Below are 27,048 nucleotides of genomic sequence, written 5' to 3' on the forward strand. Positions count from 1 at the left end.
GGGCGTGTCAGAAATAACGTGTGTAAACATTTACCGGACAGACAGACAGAAAGACAGACAGAGTGGATAAAATCTTTATAAAAAGAGTAAGAGTTGAGACATATACGATGTCTGGAAAACGTTAATTTAGATATATGATAAAATAACTTTACCTTTTGAGTAATTGAAAGTTAAGAAATACAATATAAATAAGAAACACATAACACAAAATATATGACAAGACATCTGTATTATTTTAATATTACATTTACATAAACTTGATGTCTATAATATTTCCCTTATAAGTCTTTATTTTTTAACATAAACATCTTTCCATTCTTAATAGCTTTGGCGGAGTAATGAACTAGATCGGTGACGTAATGGATTCTATTTTTACCCCCTTCTATTTACTTGAGGTTTTTGTGCAGGTTTGGGTACCGGCTTTGGTGTAGGCCTAGAGGCAGGTTTAGGTGTAGCCCTTAGCGCAGGTTTCCTTGTTGGCTTGGGTGTAGGTTTGGGTGTCGGTTTCTTTGCGGGCTTAGGTGTAATTTTTGGTTTTGTGACAGGAGCGTTGGTGCTAAACGTTGTAGCTGGAGGCTGTAGCTTAGATGGGTCGAAGCCAGCGGATCCTATGCAGTACAAGACAGGCTTGCAGCAGTCTGGGTAGTTGGCACTGTCGTTAGTCTGAAGGTAGCATGTGGCGCGGTCATAATTTACGGCAACAACACCACAGCTGTGAATAATAATAAACATAATAATAAACATAATAATAAACATAATAATAAACATAATAAAAAAAACATAATAATAAACATAATAAAAAAAAACATAATAAAAAAACATAATAAAAAACATAATAAAAAACATAAAAAACATAATAATAAACATAACAATAAACATAACAATAAACATAACAATAAACATAATAATAAACATAATAATAAACACAATAAAAAAAACATAATAAAAAAAAACATAATAAAAAACCTAATAAAAAACAATAATAAACATAATAATAAACATAATAATAAACATAATAAAAAAAACATAATAAAAAACATAGTAAAAACATAACAATAAACATAAAAATAATCATAATAATAAACATAATAAAAAAAAACAATAAAAAACCATAATAAAAAAACATAATTAAAAACATAATAAATAACATAATAAAAAACAATAATAAACATAATAATAAACATAATAATAATACTGAAATTTGCCTATTCTTATCGACAAAACGGTAGATTTGTATCGCTCTGATCTGCTGTTCATTGATAACAAAAGAGAGAAAACGCTACCATCATTGACATCGCCGTAACTCTGTCTCATAATTTAAGAAAAACTGAGCTGGAAAAACAAAAGTAAATATGGGAACCTAGGCTTGGAGATTAAATGTTTATGGAAGTGGTCCAAAATAGTGATCCAGTGTTGTATAAACCGAGGGGATAATGACAACTGACCTCACAGATACCTTCAAGGTGCTTAACATTCCTAACAAGATTCTCGTTGCTTGTCAGATGGCGGTACTGCTGCAAACCTGTCACATCACCAGAAAATTCCTCACTGGACACTGATATTTATTATATGTCAATATTTATGCTTATGTAAGGAGTAGAGTCTTAATTCATGTGCCTGTGACAGTGGGTTTTTTTTATTTATTGTTAAATAATATTTCTGAAAAAAAAAAAAGTCTTAATGAAATGAAAGGTCATTGCAGTGCGTAGCAAGGAATTTGGGGGCCTCTTTTGCATTTTGACATTCGTCATCATAACATGATGAGATAATGTACTTAAAATATATATATATATTTAATTATATATAAGTCTAATGTGTGAAATATATGCAACATGGTCACTAATTTACATAACAACATGAATAGCAAGATAACATGGCATTGGCTTAATACTTAATGTAAAAGGAGGTTTGGACACACTTTTTGGGTGGGGGCGAGGTTGGATTTTTTTATTGCACCCCCCTCACCCCCCACCTTAGCTACGCCATTAGATCGTTTCAAACAAAAGTGGGAAGCGTGGTCGAGATGCTAAGTGCGTTTGAACTTAGCTTGGCTTGGCTACCTATGAAGAGGGCTCGAGGTTCGACACCCGACTCGCGCAGAGTTGTTTACTGAGCGCCTAAAGGCAGGGTTATAACTCCTAGATACCCCCTCCCCCCACTGGCCCACAAATGATATTGGACCAAAGCGCTCTGAGCATGCTATAAGCGTGAAAGTAGCGCTATATAAAAGCCATAATTTAATAGGATTTTTAATTTCTACTATTCAGATTGTAATAAAAAATCTTAAGAATTTTTATCCTTACCCTATGCGGGGCCCCTATCTAAAATTAAAATCACATTTCTCTAAGTTTGAACGGTATATGCAAATAGTCAGTCCAGCTGTTCAGGGTCGATACTTTTTAATAATCCGGTCTGATGGATTAATATTCACCTATGATTATATTGTCACTTATGTTTCATATTGTTGTAGACATGCACAGATAACTCTGTACATAACTATATGTTGTTGTTGTTGTTTTTTTTTAAAGATCTATTCAAAAGTTATTATAAGATCTTTGTAAACAGGGCCGGCATTAGGGTAACTGTTGACCCTTGGTAAAGCAAATTAGGTGGCCCCAAATGAAAATAAAATAAAATAAAATAAAATCATGCAATTTATTGCAAACATATTTGTGTCTATATTGAAATCAATCAATATGGTGTGAAGACGTTCTTTTTAGTGTCATACGCAGTATAACATAAGCCTGGATTTTACCAATCGAAGCCAATATGCATCGATTGAACCTGCATCTCATGTGACCGTGTTCATACCCTTTCCACCAAATTAGCCGATCCTTGACCACTTCTTTTAAGTTCATTCGCCTATCGTTTGCCTTTTGATGCACCAGACTCGAAATAACGTCTCTACATTTCCACCAATAGGCCCTCCAGTCTCTACACAAGACTTATCCCCCTTTAGTTTAATTCATTACTCTTTTCTTATAAAATACAGACGTTACATCCAAAAAACAAAAAGATGATAACGTCATAGGCGTATCCAAAGGTCAATCTAGTCATGCATGTTAATCATGACTTATAACTCTGCAAAGTAATTGGTTTTACTAGCTGACTCAGGCAACCCGTTCCATGTTCTACTAGAAGCTTGGAAAAAAGAATGTTTATACAAGTGTATCCTAGCATATGGAACAAGGAATGTGCCTTTACCTTTGTATCTTTCTGAGTATTTTTATTAGGTTTTGTTTTTTTGTATTTAAAGATTATGGTTCAATGTCTTATATATAATTGCTTCTTTACTTTTAAGTCTTCTATCCTGAAGAGTCTCTAAATTTAATGATTTCACTAAAGGTTTTGCTCTAATAAAATGTGAATGTTATTTTGTTATGAATCTCACTGCTCTATTTTGTGTCAGTTTGTTGCTATAGAAAACAAAATTAATTATTCATGTCACACCCTTGTATAGACAGTTCAAGGTCGTCAAAATTGTAGGATATTACGTCACACGTCACGCCACTTGTCCGAAAGACCTTGATAGATAATTAGTTGAAGGTTATAACGATAATTTACAAGTGGCGGTTCAAATCTCAAAGTTATTAACATTATTAACTTTTTTTACTTTTTATAGCAGAAACAAATATATTTTAACATACTTCAAATAAAAAGGTGACGACACAAAAAAAAGTACAATCAAGTTGAAGGTTATTAGAAAGTGGGTCATGAGGTGGCGTGATGTGACGTCATGATTCTTGAAGATTCTATGAAAAATGTATAAAAGACGGGAGAAACTTAGAGAGAGAGCTTGGAGTTTTATTTGGCTAGAAAATAAGATTTAGATGTCGCTAGTTTAACTCTTTCACTCAGTAATTATTTACCACATTCTGGTGGAATCAACGCTGGTATCATCAGTTAGGAGTGAAAGAGTAAAAAGTTAGTTTTGTCTATCGATTATCATTTATTGTCTCCTGTCTCTACTTTGTGCATCAGCTGTTTGTAGAGTTTATTTAATCCAGAAAAGTACATCAACACTGTCAACTATGTCATTTCATTGTTTGTTAAAAGGGTTTTGATCTAGAATAACGGTACTTCTGTATCCATTGCACTGTGCGGAGTTGAAAGAGGGCTTCAACGTCCCTGTCGTTACACAAATGGCGAGTCCTGCACGGTTAGCTTGGTACAACATAGGAAAAAAGCGGATGTTCCTGGTGTACTCGGCCTTAGGCCATGCATTCTAGTCCATGCGCGCGGAGTGCCAGATACATCGGAAATAGCAATGCTTTACATAGGCACTGACTTGGATCTCTTCCAGACAGAACGGTTGTTCAAGCAGGCTTACACGCCTACAGCGCGAAGAGCTTTCGGATCAGCTCTTTTGATAATCTAATGGTTTCAGATTCATATCTCTAGGGCAGATGATGTAAAAGTCATCTGTTTCTGTGGCTCATGGCTAACGAAGTGTCATGTGGCCAGCACAACGACCAACCCCCTTTACTTTTTCCAAACTAATGTCAGATACCCATTAGAGCTCTGTGGACTCGGAGGCGCCCCAAGATCCCGAAATTAACAGTCCATGATTCGAACCTGGGGCCCCCGGTTCAGAATGCCAAGCATTTTACCGCTCAGCCACCACCCTTCCCTTGTATCAAATGTATTCGTAGAAAATACTACACATGTCCATCTCTTCAAATAAAATCGTGACAATTTACGACTAATTGATAGTTTAAATTTTAAAAAATGTATTCCTATGTTGTCATCGACAATGAATTATTGTGAGAAGTTTTAGCTTGATCAGAGAATGGGAAGTGGGAGACACTACGTGAACAACATTCCACCCAAACAGAGTGAGTTGATATAAACTTTTAAAAAAAAAAGTTTTAGACTTGTCTTTACTCCTGATGGTGCTTGGGGGTGGGGGGAATTCAACGACTACCCATAATAACAATTTGACTGTTTTGTATTTGCAAGCTAGCGTTCAGTGTTTGAACAAAAATATCACAGAACAAGGTTACAAAGACAGTCTGTGTGAAACACAAACTCAAAATTGGTCCCCGAAGTGGTACACATAGAGTCCTCACCAGGATTCGAACACGGGACCTTCTGTTCCAAGTGCTTTACCCCTCAGTCATAGAATCTTCATATATTCATTTAGCATGCACTTATATTTTTTAAAATAATAATTATTAACCTTATCCATACATTCAACATTAATAATATGTTATATTATAATAAAGAGAAAGTAAAAAAGATTTATTCTTCTAACAAAATTACATAAATTGGAAACAAGAAAAAAAATTCTTGAACTTCTTTAAGCTACAAATAAAAATTGATATCTACATTGTCATTTGTCATACAAACTAGACATAGATATAGCTAGATCTAGACCTAGTTTTAGATCTAAATCTTGATTCAAGATCTAAGCCTAGATCTAGAAATAGATCTATATCTATATCTAGATCTAAGTCTATATCTAAGTATAATATTGATATAGAATCTACTATATCTAGACTAGAACTTATATATCATAATTATGTAGATCTATGCTCTATTTAGTCTTATTTAGACTCTCACTGTCAGTGTAGGCCCCAATAATGAGGATATGTCAAAACTGCGCGCTATAAATGTAGTTCGCTATCTTTTAAACTTATAACTAAAACGAAGTGCGTATCAAAATTCTTTTATAACACTTGAATCAGTATTCTATTTAATGAGTTAGTTAATAAATGGAAAATATATTTTATAATAATTTTTCCATTGTGACCTTAGATACATTTTTTTTTTACCAATGTGCCAATCTATGAATGAAGCTTTATTTATTAATGAAGAAGTCTGTGACCTTTTTAAAAGACTTACTTCCCCTGAAGTTTTTCATTGAAAAGTGGTGCATTGTTTTGAAAAATCTGCTTGCATAGATAATTTTAAAAATTATATGGTTTACTTTCGAAAAAGAAAAAAGTAGCCGTTGCATCAGAACTTTGAATGATCTAAAATATCAAAATGTCCGATTTTCAATTTCTCTTCTAGTTTCTGAGATCTAAACGGGACTGACGGACGGATAGACGAACGGACGGACAGACAGGCCACACAAAACTAAAAGCGTCTTTTCCCCTTTCGGGGGCCGCTAAAAATCGTAAACATCTTGGAAGACAACAGCTACCCGCTCCATCATAACTACGTCAAGTCGCGAAGTGGGCGACTTCTGTTACCCGCTCCATCATAACTACGTCAAGTCGCGAAGTGGGCGACTTCTGTTACCCGCTCCATCATAACTACGTCAAGTCGCGAAGTGGGCGACTTCTGTTACCCGCTCCATCATAACTACGTCAAGTCGCGAAGTGGGCGACTTCTGTTACCCGCTCCATCATAACTACGTCAAGTCGCGAAGTGGGCGACTTCTGTTACCCGCTCCATCATAACTACGTCAAGTCGCGAAGTGGGCGACTTCTGTTACCCGCTCCATCATAACTACGTCAAGTCGCGAGGTGGGCGACTTCTGTTACCCGCTCCATCATAACTACGTCAAGTAGTCGCGAAGTAGGCGACTTCTGTCAATCAAGACAAGAACAGAGCGGTACAAAAACTCGTTCGTTTCTAACTCAGTCAGACTATATCTACGCCACTCTTTGATCAGGAAACATGAAAAGGACCAAGAGGCCTGTTTGTAGTCACACAATGTTGTGTTTGTTCTATTTATGTGAATGTTTCTGTTGTTTTGTCTTTATATGAGAAGAGAGTCCTTGTAATCAAAACAAATTTTCATAAGGATCAATACAGCAGTCTTAGTCTTAATCTAAGTCATAGTCTTAAATTTCTTCTTTAGATTCTAGTTTTCAGCTCTGAGAATTTAGTTTACTCAAGTCAAATGTCAATATTGATTTGTTATCAATCTTATTTCTCCATTTAGTTTTAGTCACTATTCAATTATTTGAATGGGCACGAGTGCCTATTTCTATTCACATGATATTTAAAAAATGTTATTTAAAAAACAGGTTACCTATAACATGTATAACCAGTGTTGCCGCAGTCACACTTCCCACAGTTTGGCTCATACCACGACTCTCCTGATACGCGGCCGTCTGGACAAGGACCTGAGAGTGAAACAAATAGTGAAACAAAGAGAGAAACAAGAAGAAAGTGTTAATATTAACAGTCTTGCTTAACAAAGAGAACGTTATATTAATAGTTGTATGGATCTTTGTTTTATAGTAAAGAAGTAAGTAAAGTTAGGGCAGATGATGTAAAGGTAATTTATTTCTGTGGCCTACGTGTTACGTGGGTGTCATGTGGCCAGCACAACGACAACACGCCTGTACTTTTTCCCAACTAACGTCAGGTACCCATTAGATCTGGGTGGACTCAGACGCACCCTAGGATCCCGAAATCCCAGCCTTCACCAGGATTCGAACCCAGTAGGAAGCTAGGCGCTTTGCCACTCAGCCACCGTGCCTCCTTTTTGTTTTATAATATTTTAATCTATGGGGCAGATGATATTAATGTCATCTGTTTCTATGGCCAACGGTTAACGTGCAGGGTGTCATGTGGCCAGCACAACGACCAACCGCCTTTACTTCCACCAACTAAAGTCAGGTACCCAATGGAGTTGGGTGGACTTAGGGGTGCCCTAAGGATCCCGAAATTCAAAATCACAGTCCTCACCTAGATTCGAACCCAGGACCCCAGGTTCGGAAAACGAGCGCTTAACCACTCAGCCACTGCGCCCCCTTTTTGTTTTATAAGTTCAGGATATTCCTGCAGAAACGAAAATGATTACGTTCGAGCCCAGGCGTGTTGTGGAACGGCATAAAATGGAAGTGGACAGGATTCGAACCTTTGGGAGTCTGAAATGTATACCCCACGACCAGGCCGAAAAGATATCAAACGCAGATAAATAGAATAAATAATATTTCTTTGACTTAGTTTATCCAACGCTGTTAGGCTCATTAGGAGGCAGGCTGTCTCCATAGAATTCGCACTGATCACACTGATCAAAATACGAGGGACGTAGGCTTTAAGTCAACATATTGACACTCTCTAGAGGCCACACCTTACGAGGGAACTGAGTTTGTTTGCATGGAAGTAAATATTAATTATAGGGCTGGACTTCAATCCACACCTCTACATGGATAACCAGGTAATGAGTTTGTTTACTTGGAGAAAAAAATCTCAAACACAGGACTGGATTACAAAACAAGCCTCTATACGAGTACAGAGTTTGATTACTTGGAGATAAAAAGCAATTAGGAGGGTGGACTATAGAACACACACCTGCTGTAGTGACCTTTTGCTACACAAAACTGCGAGATTTCATAGTCCAGTAATCCAGTAACTAATTTTGATGTAGGTAAAATTACAAGGCTCAGATTTGTGTATATTAGCCTAAAAGGCACTGACCAGGGCTTTATTTAAATGGCGAGATAAACACCTCATAATCCTTATATGTTGAGTCCTTGACTCTGAATTTATTATCTTATCTTATCTTATATAATACAGACGTTACTTCAAAAAAGGAGATGATTACGTCCTACGCGTCATGCATTTAGTCATGCATATTAACCAATGACCTAAATTCTGCCAAGTCACTAGTTTTCCTGGCTAGCTCAGGCAACTCATTCCATGCTTGAATAGCGCTAGGGAAGAAGGAGCATTTGTACAGATTTGTCCTAGAATATGGAGTGGGGAATGTGCCTTTATCTTTGTGTCTTTCTGAGTATTTTATAAAATTTTGTATTTGAAGATTATGGTTCAATGTTTTATGTATAATTGCTACTTTACTTTTGAGTCTTCTGTCCTGAAGGCTTTCTAAATTTAGTGATTTTACTAAAGGTACGTTACTCTAGTCAAATGTGAATATTCGTTTGTTATGAATGGATTGAAAGGTCTGAAAGTGATGCTCTTCTATTTTAGACTTCTTGCAGGACAGCAGGGGATGCCATTAAGCCAAGTTCGAAATCCATTCCATTGTGTCCACATTATGAAGCGCTGATACAAAAAGTTAGTCATTTGAAAAGTTTATATATCAAACAGTATAACCTTTTCCCATAGATGCTCATCAGAAAACAAAATTGCGTTAAACTCTCATAATTACGAAATATATGTTTCGCTACTCGTGTGAGTGCTTTTTTAAATGTTCCTAGTTTCACATTACAATTTTATCTACATCAAAATTAGTTACTGGCTTACTGAACTATGAAATCTCGCAGTTTTGTGTAGCAAAAGGTCACTCCAGCAGGTGTGTGTTCTATAGATGGCTGCCTGGTCGTGCGGTTTGTGCGCTGGACTGTCGTTCGGATTTATCGATGGTCGAGGGTTCAAATCCTGCCCGCTCCCATCCCCCGTCGTCCTGCGGGGGGTTTGGACTAGGAAGTAAACTATCTTCACCTCTGAAGGAACATCGGAAACATGTCAAACAAACAAACAAAACATTTTTTATCTTACCTTCGCCTTGCACTACTGCTGCGTAACTCACGGCCAGGCAGCCCAACAGAACAAGAGCTACAAAGTAAGACATAGCTTACGCCACAGTAACCTCCCTACAATGTGCCCAGCACAAAGAAAGACACTCACTTATATAACCGAACTCAATGGGATATTAGCTAGATGCAAACTATTTTGTTTTCTTTCTAAAAATCAATGGTGCGTGAAATAGTGAAATAGTTTTGGTGTACTTAACAGTGACATCTGGTGTTGAGCAAACACAGTTCTTGTTCTGTTTTCTTGTCTAGATGGAAATAAAACGCCAACGTAGCATGTTTTGGTCACGTGATTGTGACGTTTGTAGATACTGTATTTGTTTTTAAAATGTTCAATTATTTTTACGCGTTTCCCGGGAGTAGGCTTTGTCAAGACTCATTTCCTCTCTAGTGTATTACTAAATGTACCCAAGTCCTGGGCAATACCATAACGACACAGACAACGACATAGTAAAGATTCAGAATGCCAATTCACAGACATATAACACGTTTTTTCCATTATCTGTACTATAATACAGAATCAGTTCAGACATTTGAAATATCCAGTATCAATTAAAAATATAACAGCTTAATATTCCATAGACTGAATAGTGACAACACAGAGAATTAATTAGAGTCTACACTTCGACTATATCTATATCCAAAAGTCCAACTTTCCTGGACTAGGAACAAAAACCACACTTCCTTATTATGAGTTACATTATATTCAACAAAAACATCTCATCAAGTAAAACAATCCAAAACAATAACAGATTTGAAGTCAACAACCTGAATTGCCCCCCTTCTCCTCTACAGTAAACAGGAGACCCAGGCTGATCAGAACTCAGTCCTGACAGGCTTCCTATGTCCAGAAAATGTTTTTTTTCTTTCTATTTTTGGTTCGTGTCTATCGTTTTCCTTTTGAACTGATATTTCGAGTCAAATTTTAGAATACTAAATTTAATTAACTGAATCGCTAATTGTTAAGAAAGCTAGAAAATATTGTTTAAACGTAAAACACTACACTCTGGGTCACACTTTTGCACATTCTACCATCGTTAAGTCTTAATTGTTTTTTTTTACTTGTTTCAGATATTTTTAAATGTTTCGGATGTTTGAAATGTTTCGGATGTTTGAAATGTTTCGGATGTTTGAAATGTTTCGGATGTTTGAAATGTTTCGGATGTTTGAAATGTTTCGGATGTTTTAAATGTTTCGAATGTTTTAAATGTTTCTTAGGTTTTTGCTGATTCAAACATTATTACATACGGAAGCTCTCGTAGGTCGGCTGGGGACAGGGGTGTGCAATGGTTCAAACTATAATATATAGCACCTCCTTCGTGATCGAAGATGAGCACATTTCTAAAATCCTATGGACTCGAAGATGACTGCAAAGTCCAATCCTCGCTTTAAAAAGCCGGCCGCATACGTGGCATCGGTGGGGTTAGGTCAGTTGCAGATGGGCCTGCTTCTTCTCTCAGCTTTCTGTTGGTTCGGCGCTCTTTCGCCCTGGCCACTCTTCTTGCTTCAAATTTCCAGGCTCCGAGAATCACAGCTGCACGCCGTAGGGAGCGATCAAGAGCTAGTGCTGCTCAGCTGTGAATGTCGATATCGCACTCCTTAAAGGAGCTGTTGAGAATGTCTTTGTAATGTTCGTATTGACCTCCCTGTGAGCGTTTTCCTGCACACAACTCCCCGTACAGAAGTCGTTTGTGAAGGCGACTATCTGGCACGCGGACTACCTGTCCCGCACATCAAAGTTGGTCTCGGTCAAATAAGATTTGATGTGAAATTGTTAGCTAGGGTTTTTGATTTTATAATTTCGCTTTGCCAAGGTCTTTAAATTATCTGAATAAAATTTTTATTTGCTCTTGAGGTTTTAGCAAAAATCTCATACAGGCCAACCTGCAACCCTCTGGTTCCATTAGTCACCTTGTGTGTTTTTTAATACATTCTGACAAATTCTATCCATTAGAAACCATAGATTAAATTATTTATTTGTGTGGAAACACAAACTCAAAATAGGCCCCCGAAGTGGTCCACCCAGGCAGGTAATAAGGCAGGTTTCAACATTTTCAGAAAGAATATTAGAATGAAATTATATCAAAGGAAAATGACAGAGAAGATTGGAGAAAGAAGGTGGACAGATCTTGTGTGGTGCCCCAACGGACCAGCAGACCAAGGGATAGGTGAAAGAGAAGGTGCAGTTATATGTGAACCTTCCCTAACTAATGTCATATAATAATAATCTAATTGATCGAATAGTTTTGTAAAGGGTCAATTTCTTATTCAATGCCTGAAGAAAAATAAATTTACGTAAAAAAAAATATTCTTTTAATTTAGATTCCTATGGCGCTGCAGTAAATATGAGTAAAATTTTATTTTTATTAATATGAGTTAATAAAAGTAAAAAAAAAAGTTTGACAAAAAATCTAAAATCGTTTTCATAAATGTGTTGAAAATATAATGTATAGTTGTGTCCCCTACTAAAGAGCCTCTCGTGTCTGTTACTGTTAATGGTGAATAGTTGTAGAAGTGGTGTATTTTTTGCAGAGATAATTTTTTATATTAAATAGTTCATTTTCGGAAAAGAAAAAAGTAGCATTTGCATCAGAACTTTGAATGATCTAAAATATCATCATGTCCGAATTTCATTTTCTCTTCTAGTTTCTGAAATCTAAACGGGACGGACTGACGGACGGACAGACAATCCACGCAAAACTAATAGCGTCTTTTCCCCTTTCGGGGGCCGCTAATAATGGCTTTCTTTAAGTCTTATACAATGCCAGCTGGCTTAATTCATAGAATCGTTCGATACCTGGTTTGAGCAATTTATTTTAAAATTCATTCTTATTTGATTATATTTTAAGCTGTATAATGTTTAATGTTTTTCTTGTTTATAATATAGTAAGTCAATAGATAGAAAGTACGTTGGTGAATCTGGTGTACAGACTATGTGTGAAGAAACAAGTCCCTTTACGTTTAAAGTGCGTTTTTAATTGTGAAATATTTCAACATAACATATATATATACGGCAACGTTATATACAGATACCCAACGTCACTAGCTGACTTCCTCTCTTCTTGTTTACACACTCGTCACTTCCCGCAAGTCCCCTAACTCTCGATACCCAATTCTTGACCGTGTGTCATGGTTGACCACACACAGTGACCATGTCACAACACTATGGCAGTATAGATACATTTATACATTTTTAAAAGCATATAGTAATATTTTGTGCAATTTAAGAAATGTGGATTCCAAATGAAAATCAAAACGCAAACAAGCGCAGATTAATGTGAAGAACCTTTACTATGATAACCTATTATATAGTAGGTACAAATAAATAGGCTGGAATGTGTTATTACTGAGCTGGATAGTCTAAATAGGCTGGGTCAAAGTCAGCATCTCCCAAGCAGTACAATTTTGCTTTGCAGCACTCTGGGTAGTTGGCAGTGGCGTTGGTCTTAACGGAGTAGCATGTTGTTTTATCGTAGCCCAAAGCGCCGCAGCTGTAAATAAAAGATTTGTGTTGGTTGTAGTTTTTTTTTCCTTCTAAATACGAATCGTATTTAAAAAGTAAGTACCTGGTGACCGAGTCTCGCTCGGTTAAATAATTTCTTCTTAAGGCAGGATATATACCCTAAGTCCCCTTTTGGGAATATTTTTGTAAGTAAACATATATATATGAAAAGCGCCCGAGAAGAAAAGCTCCAGCTGGAATAACCTGCCCAGTGTGCAGCCGAACATTCCGGGCTCACATAGGTCTCACCAGACACATGAGGAGGCACAAAACCCCAGTGCAAAGCCCTTAGCCCCCCTGGATGACAAAAGTGGTCATCATCGAACCACGATGAACGAACTATAAATATTTATATAGTAATTTACATACATACATACATGCAAGAATTGTTCACTTAAAAGTATAGGATAAAGAGGATTATTAAGCAATATCAATCGGAATTTCTCTTGGCTAGTCAAATGGTTTTCGGTAAAGGAACAATAAGTAATTGATGTGTGGACGGTGTCCAGTGTATCGGTGGCTCTGTGGCTTGAATGGGACGAATGCATTAACACTAAGAAAATAGAAACAGGTGGATCGTGACCATGACGAGCTTGAATGATGACATAAACATGAAGGATAACATGAACATGAACGATAAAATGAACAAAAACAATAACATGAACATGAACAATAACGTGAACATGACCGATAACGTGAACATGACCGATAACGTGAACATGACCGATAACGTGAACATGAACAATAACGTGAACATGACCGATAACGTGAACATGAACAATAACGTGAACATGACCGATAACGTGAACATGAACAATAACGTGAACAAGAACGATAACATGAACATGAACAATAATATGACCATGAATGATAACGTGATCATGAACGATAACATGAACATGAACGATAACGTGAACATGAACGATAACGTGAACATGAACGAAAACGTGAACATGAACGATAACGTAAACATTAACGTAAACATGAACGTAAACATGAACGTAAACATGAACAATAACGTAAACATGAACAATAACGTAAACATGAACAATAACGTAAACATGAACAATAACGTAAACATGAAGGTAAACATGAACAATAACGTGAACATGAACGATAACGTGAACATGAACGATAACGTAAACATGAACGTAAACATGAACGTAAACATGAACGTAAACATGAACAATAACGTAAACATGAACAATAACGTAAACATGAAAGTAAACATGAACAATAACGTGAACATGAACGATAACGTAAACATTAACGTAAACATGAACGTAAACATGAACGTAAACATGAACAATAACGTAAACATGAACAATAACGTAAACATGAACAATAACGTAAACATGAAGGTAAACATGAACGCTAACGTGAACATGAACGATAACGTGAACATGAACGATAACGTAAACATGAAGGTAAACATGAACTTAAACATGAACGATAACGTAAACATGAACGTAAACATGAACGTAAACATGAACAATAACGTAAACATGAACAATAACGTGAACATGAACGTGAGAATGAACGTAAACATGAACATAAACAATGACGTGAACATGAACGTGAACATGAACATAAACAATGACGTGAACATGAACGTGAACATGAACGTAAACATGAACATAAACAATGACGTGAACATGAACGTGAACATGAACGTAAACATGAATAATAACATGAACATGACCAATAACGTGAACATGAACAATAATGTGAACATAACGCGAACATGAAAGATAATGTGAACATGAACAATAACGTGAACATGAAAAATAACGTGAACATGAACGATAACGTGAACATGAAAGATAACGTGAACATGAACAATACAAGAACGTAAAAGATAACATGCACGTAAACGTAAACATGAATGTAAACATGAATGTGAACGAAAACATGAATGTCAATGTGAACATGAACAGAATAGTGTCATACATATAACCAGCTTTTTTATTATTGCAAAAAAATAATACTTTGTACCAAAATCTTTTATTTTATTACTTTAAAACAATATTGACACATAATAATGGCTCTACTGTTTGGTATCTTATCTTATAAATTTACAGACGTTACTTCAAAAGCAAAGATAATTTCCAACTACGCATTTCATGTATCAATCTAGTTTCACATGTTGATCAGTGACTTAAAATCTGTTTTTTAAAAAAAAATCTTTGATTTTCCTGTCTGATACAGGTACTTCATCCCATGCACTACTGGCACTAGAGAAAAGGAGCACTTGTAGAAATGTATCCTAGCCATCGGAATAATAAATGTGCCTCTATCTTTGTGTCTTTTGATGTATTTTATGGTTGCAAAATATGGTTCGGGTTTATGTGCACCACCTTTCCTTTTTACTCTTCTGTCTTGAAGAGTCTTCAGGTTTAGTGATATTACTCATTCTGTTACTCTTATCTTATCTATCTTATCTTATCTTATATAATACAGACGTTACTTCAAAAAAGAAGATGATTACGTCCTACGCGTTATGCATTCAGTCATGCATATTAACCAATGACTTAAATTCTGCCAAGTCACTGGTTTTCCTGGCTAGCTCAGACAACCCATTCCATGCTCTAATAGCACTAGGGAAGAAGGAGTATTTGTACAAATTTGTCCTAGCATATTGGACGAGGAATGTTCCTTTATCTTTATGTCTTTTTTTATATAATACAGACGTTACTTCAAAAAAGATGATTACGTCCTACGCTGATCATATTGGAATAGTAATTTTTATCTTAAATCTCACTGCTCTATTTTGTATTTGCCCTAGTTTTTTTAAATGTTTTCTTGGGTCGACGGGTCCTAAACATAGGATGCATGTTCTTATTGTGGCCTTAGTAAGCTTAAATAAAATTTTGTTTAAGAAGCACTGATGTTTTGTTTGATTTTTTAAAAATAATTTATCAATATATGGATGATTTATGTACTCTTTATTATATGGCAATTAATACTAATAATAATCTTATAATAGATTTCAGAAAGAATAAAAAAATGAAACACGAACTGCAGATAAACACTACATCGATAGAACAAGTGAATTCATATAAATATCTAGGCGTCATCATTGATAACAAACTCCCATGGGAAGACCACCTTGAAACTCTGACAAACAGCTCAGCGGCTATTTTTTTCCTATACTGACTCAATAGCTTTAAACTAAATAAGAATAGTAGTTCTTTTACCTGACAACACAAAAATCAATTTTTTTTAAAAAAATTAGTTATTTATCTATTGGTAATACATTATTTTGTTTTATATCTCGAACAAGGGAAAGAAATTGTACTTGACTGAAGGGGTGGTATAAACTGAATTAGTTCCCTTATAAATCGTCGTCTGAGGCTTAGTGAACACAAACATTAAATAGGAACAATAGATAACTATACAATCATCAGTGTTAATAGATTTTTCGCTAGCAGAGTGTCCTCCACGTTAGCTTGTTCACCTTTGAAAAAAAAATAATTTAAAAAGCGATTACCCAGATACCCCGTTCTTTCTTTTTTCTACCCCTTTCCAACTGGTTCAGACAAGGGATAAGATCTCAGCGTATTGAGAAAGCTAAAAGCATGAAATTGCGCTAAACAAAAAACAATTGGTAAAAAAAAACATTTCTAATAGCGCAGATTCACTGCTAGTCTGGATCTATTACAAATTGAATTACATGACTGATCCAAAGCTAATTGATACGCGTAACATTATGTGTATCTTTCGTAGTGGCTTTTGTTATTTCGTTCATTCATATTTATTATCACATAGTCTTAGAGTGTAATGTAACGAAAGTTCATTGTAGACTCGAGGCTTGTTCCAATAAACGCTTACATATTATGTAACATATATATATATATATATATATATATATATATATATATATATATATATCGCATCATGTAGCCACTATTACAACACTTGTATTTGTAATAATTCAAATCGTAACAAAAATCATTTTTAAAACTAGAAAATAAAAACTTTTTTTCGGGGGGGGGGGGGGGGAAGAACTCCACATTTAAACCAATGCCTATCAATACTGTAGGGAAGTGTGAAAAATAACATGTAAGGAAAATTTGCCAGACAGACAGACAAACAGACAAACAGAGAGGAGTTGATATAAGCTTTGTAAAAAAAAAAAATACATCAATTATGATGTTTTCATAACTTTGAAAAAAAAAAACTATTTAGGTTTGTAATTAATACAGCAATAGCCGGGCAAGCTGTTCGGGGTCAATACTTTTTATAGAAAAATAAAATAGACAGTTCAATACCAAATGACAATGGATTGAGTTCAGTTTTTAACCCTTTTATAGTTGGTCTTAAGCATGAAGCCTCAACAAAACTGATGTCGCTGTGAAATTGAAAAGGGGAATAAGTCAAATGTTTTTTACCACGAACTTGTTTCCCTTGAGTCGCATTATAAATATGGACCACTGTGCAGATCAAAAGTATACATTATTGTAATTTTTACAGTATATATTTATTACAAGATTATGGTGACCAACTATGGGACTTCGTGTATTGTCTTGAGCAATTTCTATTACAATATATTCGAGTCGCAAACTCATTGACAAAACCTGAGTAGATTACGGTACTCGAAAACGGCTCAAACAATATTTCGACAAATTTGACAGTATATGTATATCGTTGGAAAAAGAATTTCTAGCTTGATAAGCTTTAGTAGAGCAACAACTGATATGCAAATGTACAAAATGTTCCTTCTTCCCTAGTGCTATTAGAGCATGGAATGGGTTGCCTGAGCTAGCCAGGAAAACCAATGACTTGACAGAATTTAAGTCCATGACTAAATGCATGACGCATAGGACCTAAATATTTTCTTTCTTGAGGTATCGTCTGTATTATATAAGATAAGTTATATGCTTTATCTGTTTGGGACCTATAAACATTAAAATGTATAGAAAATAGAAACAAAATAGAGCCTTTAGGCTTATAACAAACGAATATTCTTATTTGAGTAACATCATTAGTCAAATCACTAAATCTAGGCACTCTCCAGAACAGACGATCAATGCGTAAAATTGCTATTCGACGTAAACTACTGAGCCATGACTTCAAAATACATACGCAAAACCGAATAAAAGACCCAGACACAAAGATAAAGGCACATTTCTTATTCTAAATGCTAGGACAGACTTGTACAAGTGCTCCTTCTTTATCTAGTACCATTAGAGCATGGAACGGGTTGCCTGAATCAGCCAGGAAAATATTTAAAAAAAAATAGCAAAGTGTAGATTGAATCTATAATTAAAACCTACTGATCTAGATTAACACGTGAATACGCTTAGGACGTAATTACGTCTTATCTTTTGAAGGAACGTCTGTGGGTTAATTAAAGTACCCTTTTCAGACCTTGCAATCTCTAGGGCAGACGACGTGAAGGTCATATGTTTTAGTGACCAACGGTTAACGAGGGTATCATGTGGCCAGCACAACGACCAACCGCTTTTACTTTTCCTCCCCCCCCCCCAACTAATATCAGGTATCCATTAGAGCTGGGCGGACACAGAGGCGCCCAAAGATCCAGAAATTAAAAATCCCAGTCTTCACCAGGATTTGAACCTGGGACCCCCGAGTCGGAAGCCGAGCGCTTAACCACTCGGCCTCCGTGCCTCCTGTAAGTTAAGTATGTTAAGAAAACATAGGTAGAAGTTATCGTCATTCTGGGGTCATCTTTCAGCCCTTTAAAACGGGCTAGATGTTATAACAACGGGGGAGGGGTTTGGATTAGTTGACAAGAGAACAAAATGGTGGAATGTGGGTACAGAAGGTCTTTGAGTTTAGTGCGTTTAGCGTGTTCGTCTCTGGTGTGGAAATATGTTACAAGTTACCTCTCATAGGTGTACTCGGTGGACCTGCAGATAAAACGCACACAGTTTGGTAGATACAACACATCTCCATCTTTGTGTCCATCTGGGCAGGGAACTGAAAGTTAAGAAATTAATAGAAGCGTTTTTTTTTTTTGTTGGGGTTTATTTTTACAGTTTTTTTGTTTTTTTTTTAATTTGGCTTGTTTTTTTTTTTTTTTTAATTTTATTTTTTTTTTTTTTTTGCGATTTTAAAATAACAGACGGACAGATTGCACAAAACCAAGGGCGGATTTTCCCCACTTTTAAGGGGTTACTAAAAACATTTCTAACACACTTTACAAATTTAAAAACATTTTAATTAGTCAAGAGTACGTATTGCACATTTAAAAGTTATCCAAGAAAATAATTTTAAATAACAAAAAAAAAAAACAGAACCGCCTAGCTCTCATCAGCTCTGGATCCGCCCTTGTAAGCTACATTTGTTAGGTTCGTTGCACTTCTTAATTAAGTAGGCCTTGCTACCACTACAGCTTAATCTTCTATTAACTAAGTCAAATCTCTGACTAAACAAATGAACCTACCTCTGCCACGAACAATCGCTGCATAACTCACAGTCAAGGAAGCGAACAGTGTGATGACTGTAATGAGCTGCATTGTTAATGGTCTAAGTGTTAGCACGGCTAAAGAGAACTCTTGACCAAACCGAGATGAGGGAACGCAATTTATATAGAGACCTACTCAAGTTTCCGATACAAACCTGGGCTCAGCTAGTTCACATTGTTTACCTGTCAAAATCAATAGCGCGAGAAGTGCTTTAATTTTATTTGAAGTGACATTTGGTATCGAGCTGGAAATTCTTTCTACTCTCTTTGTATTAAAAACAACAACAAATAAAGCTAGGAAATGGAGCGTTAGGAGCGCGTTAGTCACGACTGTAGGTATTTGACAAATATTAGGACGCTAACGATAGTTTAAAAAAAAAAAATGGAATGCACACTATAAAAAGTTTGTAAACAAAAAAAAATAGGAAGAAATAGTTTTAATTTGATTTGAGCAGTTATCTTATGAAGTAAGCTTTAGATATAGTTTTGATTTGAGCGGTTATCTTATGAAGTAAGCTTTAGATATAGTCAGTGGCGTCACTAGGGTAGGACCCCACGCCGCGACCCCGGTGACGTCACTGGATATAGTAGCTATTAGCATTTAAGTTTAAGTTTTCAGGTTCATTGCTGTAACTTATAGGCAATAGTGTCATGGACATAAAACCATTACAACCTAGATTTAGACAAGTTGGAAGTCATCATCATCATCACTCTTTTGCGTTCCTCGTGGAACATAGGGCCTCAGTAAAAACACGTTCCTAGTGGAACATAGGGCCTCAGTAAAAACACGTTCCTAGTGGAACATAGGACCTCAGTAAAAACACGTTTCTCATGGAACATAGGGCTTCAGTAAGAACACGTTCCTAGTGGAACATAGGGTCTCAGTAAAAACACGTTCCTCATGAACATAGGGTCTCAGCAAAAACACGTTCCTTGTGGAACATGTATGGCTGTGGCGGATCAGCACCTGACTGGGGGCTGCCCAGGTTGAGGCGGGCGGTAGCTGATCAGTGAGGCGCGAAGACCTCTCCCACCGTCAGAGACAACCCGTGGCGTCCATACATTACGCCAATCAAGTTGGACTTATAACCCGTAACTGTTGTCTCCAGTGTTGTTTTAGCCGCTTTGCAGCAGCACCAGAGTTTCCTCTCCGGGGCGCATTCCTGGGCCTTGGATAAAGGGGTCATGGGTGGCCCATGCGTCATGATCCCTCTCTCGACCTTGTGGAACATAGGGCCTAGTAAAACACATTCCTCATGGAACATAGGGCCTCAGTAAAAACACGTTCCTCGTGGAACATAGGGCCTCAGTAAAAACACGTTCCTCGTGGAACATAGGGCCTCAGTAAAAACACGTTCCTCGTGGAACATAGGGCCTCAGTAAAAACACGTTCCTCGTGGAACATAGGGCCTCAGTAAAAACACGTTTCTCATGGAACATAGGGCCTCAGTAAAAACACGTTCCTCGTGGAACATAGGGCCTCAGTAAAAACAATCCACTCTCCACGGTCTCTTGCTAGTTTTTTAATGGCTTCCCTGTTCTTTCCTGTCCTCTTGGCTTCCTCTAGTACACTGCGCCAGCACGTTCTATTTGTTTTCTTTTGCGTGTGTGCATTGGGCGGTTCCACTCTAAGGCCTGTCTAGCTTTGTTGTTAGTATCTAAAGGTGCAGGGCCTGCACTAATAATTGAGGGCCGTATGCGAAACGGGTCTGGGTAGAGATAAGGATAATAAGTGAATAATAAGTGAAAATTAAGATTTTGGATTATAAAATAAGCTCGTCTTTTGTTATAATGAAAGCTGACAATGCCGCTTTTTTTTTTCTCTTTTGTGGGTATTTTTTAATCGCGCGTATGATTGGTGTTTTCCATATTGAATGACACCCCAAAATCAGGGTCGTAGCTAGAAATTTTCCAGCGTTTGGGGGCCCCGGGGGGCTTGACCTTTTTGGGGTCCCCTGCATTTTGCGTAATATTTAATTTTTAATGTAAAAAAACACTAATTTGGGGCCTCCTCAAGTGGGGGCAAGGGGGATTTTCAAATTCTCTCCCCCACCCTAGCTACGCCACTACCCAAAATGACAATTTTTCTATTTTTAACGAGATTTTTATGATTTTAAGGGATATTTTAATAATTTTAGGTGATTTCCATGAGATCCTGGTAAATCAGGAGGCCTCGGTTATAATGGTATAGTGTAATAATTTACACCCAGAATTAACGCGGGGCCTATGAAAGTGCGGCAGCCACTGCGGGCGCATAAATTGCAGTGGCTAAGGGCAGGTTTGACCAATCCATCTCCACTTTCTCTCTAAGATCTGCACCTCTATATGTCTCTGTCACCCACAGTTTCTATTTTGCGGCGGAAATTGCGTACATTACGTCTCAGTTCCCCAAGGAAACACTTTAAAGACCAGCTTAAGCGCCAACTTGCTCTAACTGATAAAGAAGAAAACACCTGGCTGAAAGCGGCTTCGGAACGAGACAGCTGGAGATCACTTTCAAAGGTCGCGGAATACACCATTGAGATCAAAAGAAAATCGACTGCCGATGAGAGACGTAGACGGCGAAAAACATATTTAACTCGACCATCGACGTAAAATTGTTATGTCTGTGGATGTGGAAAAGTATGTAGGTCGCAGCTGGGGCTGCGTAGCCACGGGGGGAAAAAACTGCATTCTTCATTAATCTTCGACTCGAAGAAAAACTTTATTATTATTAAGTTTTAAGATGTGAAACACATACACACCTGGAGAATAAGTCAACCTCTTCTCCCCATTGTATGCCTCAAACGTTAGTGTTTGAGGCTTTAAATGCAGAAACAACAATGTTGCAGTGTCCGTTAGGAACATGATAGCCTCTAATGACAGACTCATCAATTTCTTTGCTCTTTCCTGATACAGGTCCCAGACAGAAAGTCTTTGGCAGTCGTGAGGACTTTGTAATGTGGTCATAAAGTTTAGTTTGCGTTTTTTTTTTAGCGGTCAGTCAGTCAGACAGCAGGTCCTCGTGGGGCCCAGTTGCCTGCCATGGGAAGACAACGTAAAAGAATGAATGAGCCTGTCATTGGCGGAGGTTTTATCCAAGGCAAAGAAGAGGAATGGAGAAAGACGGTCGACAAAATCTTGTGTGGTGCCCCGACAGTCCAACAGACTAACGGATAGGTGAATGATCAAGGTCAAGAGGTCACTTTAAATGTTAGTTAATCCAGTAAACTAGGTCAAATTGAAAGTTTTATAACCACTAACTCTGATGTTGCTTGTTTAGGCCTGTGTTCAGTTTTATAACCACTAACTCTGATGTTGCTTGTTTAGGCCTGTGTTCAATTTTATAACCACTAACTCTGATGTTACTTGTTTAGGCCTGTGTTCAGTTTTATAACCACTAACTCTGATGCTACTTGTATAGGCCTGTGTTCAGTTTTATAACCACTAACTCTGCTGCTGCTTGTTTAGGCCTGTGTTCAATTTTCGTTGCATTATCAAACTAGAACTATTATGAGGGCAGATAACAGATTCCTATCCTATTCCAAGCAAGTATTGTGCTGGATCGTAATGTAATACCAGGCAGGGGCGTAGCTAGGAATTTTCCATCGTCTGGGGGCCCGGGGGGCTTGACCTCTTTGAGGGCCCCTGCATTTTACGTAATATTAAATTTTTAATGTAAAAAAACACTCATTTGGGGCCCCCTCATGTGGGGGCCCGGGGGGATTTTCAAATTCTCCCCCCTCCTCCCCCCACCCTATCTACGCCACTGATACCAGGGCCGGTTTTGACGCTGCTTGTATTCCATACTTAGGCTTTAGCTCTACCCAATCGCCTCAATCCTCTAAATTTATTTTCCGTTTATGATTCTTCTGCGTGATTGTGGTGCTGCCTATTCATCTCTTTCAGTTAATGGCTACGCTTAGGGTTGTCACGTATTATCAAATCTAAAGCTTGGCTTATCACTATGAAATCTGAATTACAAAATGTAAATACAACGTTGTGATTGATTGACAACTTTCATTGTTGAAGCTGGACTGGCTCAAATAAGCTTAGCATAACTTACTGTGACACTTTATCAATAGAAGGATTTCAAAGTCAGAATCTGGACTCCTGAAGTGATTTCATCAAAGCTATTTCAATTAGATTAGTGCCACGCTCTAAACATATTTTAAATACAATAAAAATTTAAAATACAATTTTAAAAAAAACATACTTTAAAAAAATAAATAAAACAAAGCTTATATTAGGTGCAACTGTATCAATTTGGATCTGTCCTGTAGTTATACGTAAGATTGACCTAGGCAGAAATAAAAGAGTGATCTTTACTTTACTTCTTGACCAAACTCTTAAGCCATGAACGGAATTATATATATAGATAGATAATTGTTCTTTTTTTTTTTTTTTGGGTTGGGGGGGGGATACTAACATTATTGAAGGGGTACACACATGCCGGAAGTTTTGGAATTTCTGATCTAGACGATCAAGTCCGACACAACGAGCCCAGTGTGTGATGTCAGTCCGTAACTCTTGAACCCAGTGCAAGTCCGGGACGAAGCGGAGAGGCCAGTGTAGTTAATTAATACAGCTGTGCAAGAGTTGATTCGGTGGTCCAAGAGTTGATACGGCGGTGCAAGAGTTGATTCGATGGTGCATGAGTTGATACGGAGGTGCAAGAGTTGATACGGAGGTCCAAGAGTTGATACGGCGGAGTAAGAGTTGATACGGCGGAGTAAGAGTTGATACGGAGGTGCAAGAGTTGATACGGCGGAGTAAGAGTTGATACGGCGGTCCAAGAGTTGATACGGCGGAGTAAGAGTTGATACGGCGGAGTAAGAGTTGATACGGCGGTCCAAGAGTTGATACGGCGGTCCAAGAGTTGATACGGCGGAGTAAGAGTTGATACGGCGGTCCAAGAGTTGATACGGAGGTCCAAGAGTTGATACGGCGGAGTAAGAGTTGATACGGCGGTCCAAGAGTTGATACGGAGGTCCAAGAGTTGATACGGAGGTCCAAGAGTTAATACGGAGATGCAAGAGTTGATACGGAGGTCCAAGAGTTGATACGGCGGTCCAAGAGTTGATACGGCGGAGTAAGAGTTGATACGGAGGTGCAAGAGTTGATACGGCGGAGTAAGAGTTGATACGGCGGTCCAAGAGTTGATACGGAGGTCCAAGAGTTGATACGGCGGAGTAAGAGTTGATACGGCGGTCCAAGAGTTGATACGGAGGTCCAAGAGTTGATACGGAGGTCCAAGAGTTAATACGGAGATGCAAGAGTTGATATGGAGGTCCAAGAGTTGATACGGCGGTCCAAGAGTTGATACGGCGGAGTAAGAGTTGATACGGAGGTGCAAGAGTTGATACGGCGGAGTAAGAGTTGATACGGCGGTCCAAAAGTTGATACGCGGAGTAAGAGTTGATACGGCCGTCCAAGAGTTGATACGGTGGCCCAAGAGTTGATACGGCGGAGTAAGAGTTGATACGGCGGTCCAAGAGTTGATACGGAGGTCCAAGAGTTGATACGGAGGTCCAAGAGTTGATACGGCGGTGCAAGAGTTGATACGGAGGTGCAAGAGTTGATACGGAGGTCCAAGAGTTGATACGGCGGTGCAAGAGTTGATACGACGGCGATGCAAGAGTTGATACGGCGATGCAAGAGTTGATACGCTGGTGCAAGAGTTGATACGGCGGTGCAAGAGTTGATACGGCGGTGCAAGAGTTGATACGGTGGTACAGTTAAAGACAGTAAAATATTTGTACTGTCAGTTTTACCTATTGCCAATTTGTACGGTGTTTATATATGATGTAATGTTAGCGGATTAGGAAGTGTATGTCGCTCTTCGTTATCTAATATGGTGGAGTAAAGCCTGTGTGTGTGTTTTGTAAATCGGCCTTGTCGTTTATCTATTTCTACTTGTATTTATGAGTATATTAACATATATAGGCCTACATATATATGGACGTAATCATCTTCTTTTTGAAGTAACGTCTATATTTCATAAGATGAGATATGTTTTTTTTTTATTTTTATTGTTCAAAATATAAAAGAAGAAAATATAAAAATACTTTTTTTAAAAAAGCTTATATTAAGCCAAGTTTTATCAATTAGTTTAGATCAGAGATGTAATTAAATGTGTAATAGATCTAGACTAACAATAAAAGTCTTTGCGATTAGAGAACGTTTTATCTACTGCAATTTCATGCTTTTAGCTTTCTCACTACGGTATCACTTATCATATATCTGGATCAGTTGGGAAATGAGGGGACATGGAAATAAGAAGAGGGTATCTAAGTTAATGTTACCGTAATCGCTTTTTAAATGCTTATTAAAAAAAAAAATGAAAGACCTATATTCGACACACTAACCATTGTACCAGCGAATCGCTAATGAAAATCGAAGGCTAGCTTCAAACTTTAAAGCAGCGACCTACAAAGTATAAAGGGGGTTAATTCAATTTATACCATCACATCAGTCAAGTACAATTACTTTCCCTTGTTTGATACCAAAAAATACAATTAATTACTAACAGTTAATTAATTATTTTGGTTAATTTTTGTTGTTGATGCTTAAGTTGTCAGGCAAAAGAAATAATTGTGCTAAATTTCAGCTTGATCCGAAATAGAGTGTAGGAGAAATAACGTGTACAAACTTTTTACTATACAAACAGACAGACTTGATATAAGCTTTGTAAAAATATTAAATTTGGCTAGAGGGCTAGAAAATCTTCATCTTGTACAGACTACGCCTTCGGGTATTTCCGTAGGTAGGACCCATTTATTCATATTCATCTTTTTTTTTAATCCGGATACAGACTACGCCTTCGGGTATTTCCGCAGGTAGGACCCATTCATTCATTCATTCATATTCATCTTTTTTAAAATCCTGTATACAGATTACGGAAGTGTGGATAAACTGTACTTTTCAAAGCCATATAATTATTTCTCCGCAATTCTTATAATAATAATAATAATAATAATAACTACGGTAAGGACACCCCCTTATTATAAATACTCTCCGCAAGAGGTTCTCGAGTCTACTGAACATCCGCTGTACTGGGATAGGCCTATTCTGACCGACAAAACGGTAGATTTCAATCGCCCGGATCTGCTGTTCATCGATAAAAAAGAAAAAACCGCTACCATTATCGATATCGCCGTACCACTGTCTCATAATTTAAGAAAAACTGAGATAGAAAAACAAAGAAAATATGGGAACCTAGGCTTGGAGATTAAGCGTCTATGGAAATTGTCCAAAATAACAATATACCCTATTGTTATATCAACCGAGGGGATAATAACAACTGACCTCACAGACACCTTCAAGGCCCTTAACATTCCTAGGAACATCTTCGTTGCCTGTCAGAGGGCGGTACTGCTGCAGACCTGTCACATCACCAGAAAATTCCTCAGTGGAAACTGTTAATAGGAACTACGATGAATTTTGTTTCTCTTTAGCGAAACTCGACCAGCGCCAGAGAATGACTACTCGTTCATTTCTAACATAATAATAATAATAATGATAAGACTTGTCTTCGAGTCCGAAGATTAATGTGTAACGCAGTATTTCCAAATAAGGAGTGTAGAATCAAATTAAATATCAAATTGTTTAAAAACAACAAGACATTTATGTGAATAATTTTTTTTTTATTTTAAAAATCTATAATTAACAGAGTA

General features: G+C 37.3%; 2 protein-coding genes across 2 annotated transcripts; both read right to left on the bottom strand.

The window, feature by feature from the left end:
- Positions 1–212: 212 nt before the first annotated feature.
- On the bottom strand, positions 213–9,680 carry LOC129926430 (uncharacterized). The gene is made up of 3 exons (XM_056030375.1): positions 9,427–9,680; positions 6,986–7,079; positions 213–712 (listed from the first exon to the last, which is right to left on the bottom strand). Exons 1-3 carry the CDS (start codon positions 9,497–9,499, stop codon positions 373–375), a joined length of 507 nt encoding a protein of 168 aa, XP_055886350.1. The 5' UTR covers positions 9,500–9,680; the 3' UTR covers positions 213–372.
- Positions 9,681–12,733: 3,053 nt separating this feature from the next.
- LOC106070193 (uncharacterized) lies at positions 12,734–19,583 on the bottom strand. The gene is made up of 3 exons (XM_056030376.1): positions 19,373–19,583; positions 18,813–18,906; positions 12,734–12,952 (listed from the first exon to the last, which is right to left on the bottom strand). Exons 1-3 carry the CDS (start codon positions 19,443–19,445, stop codon positions 12,805–12,807), a joined length of 315 nt encoding a protein of 104 aa, XP_055886351.1. The 5' UTR covers positions 19,446–19,583; the 3' UTR covers positions 12,734–12,804.
- Positions 19,584–27,048: the final 7,465 nt, after the last annotated feature.

This window comes from Biomphalaria glabrata, chromosome 5, assembly GCF_947242115.1.
Source record: "Biomphalaria glabrata chromosome 5, xgBioGlab47.1, whole genome shotgun sequence".
Classification (NCBI taxonomy): Eukaryota; Metazoa; Mollusca; class Gastropoda; family Planorbidae; genus Biomphalaria; species Biomphalaria glabrata.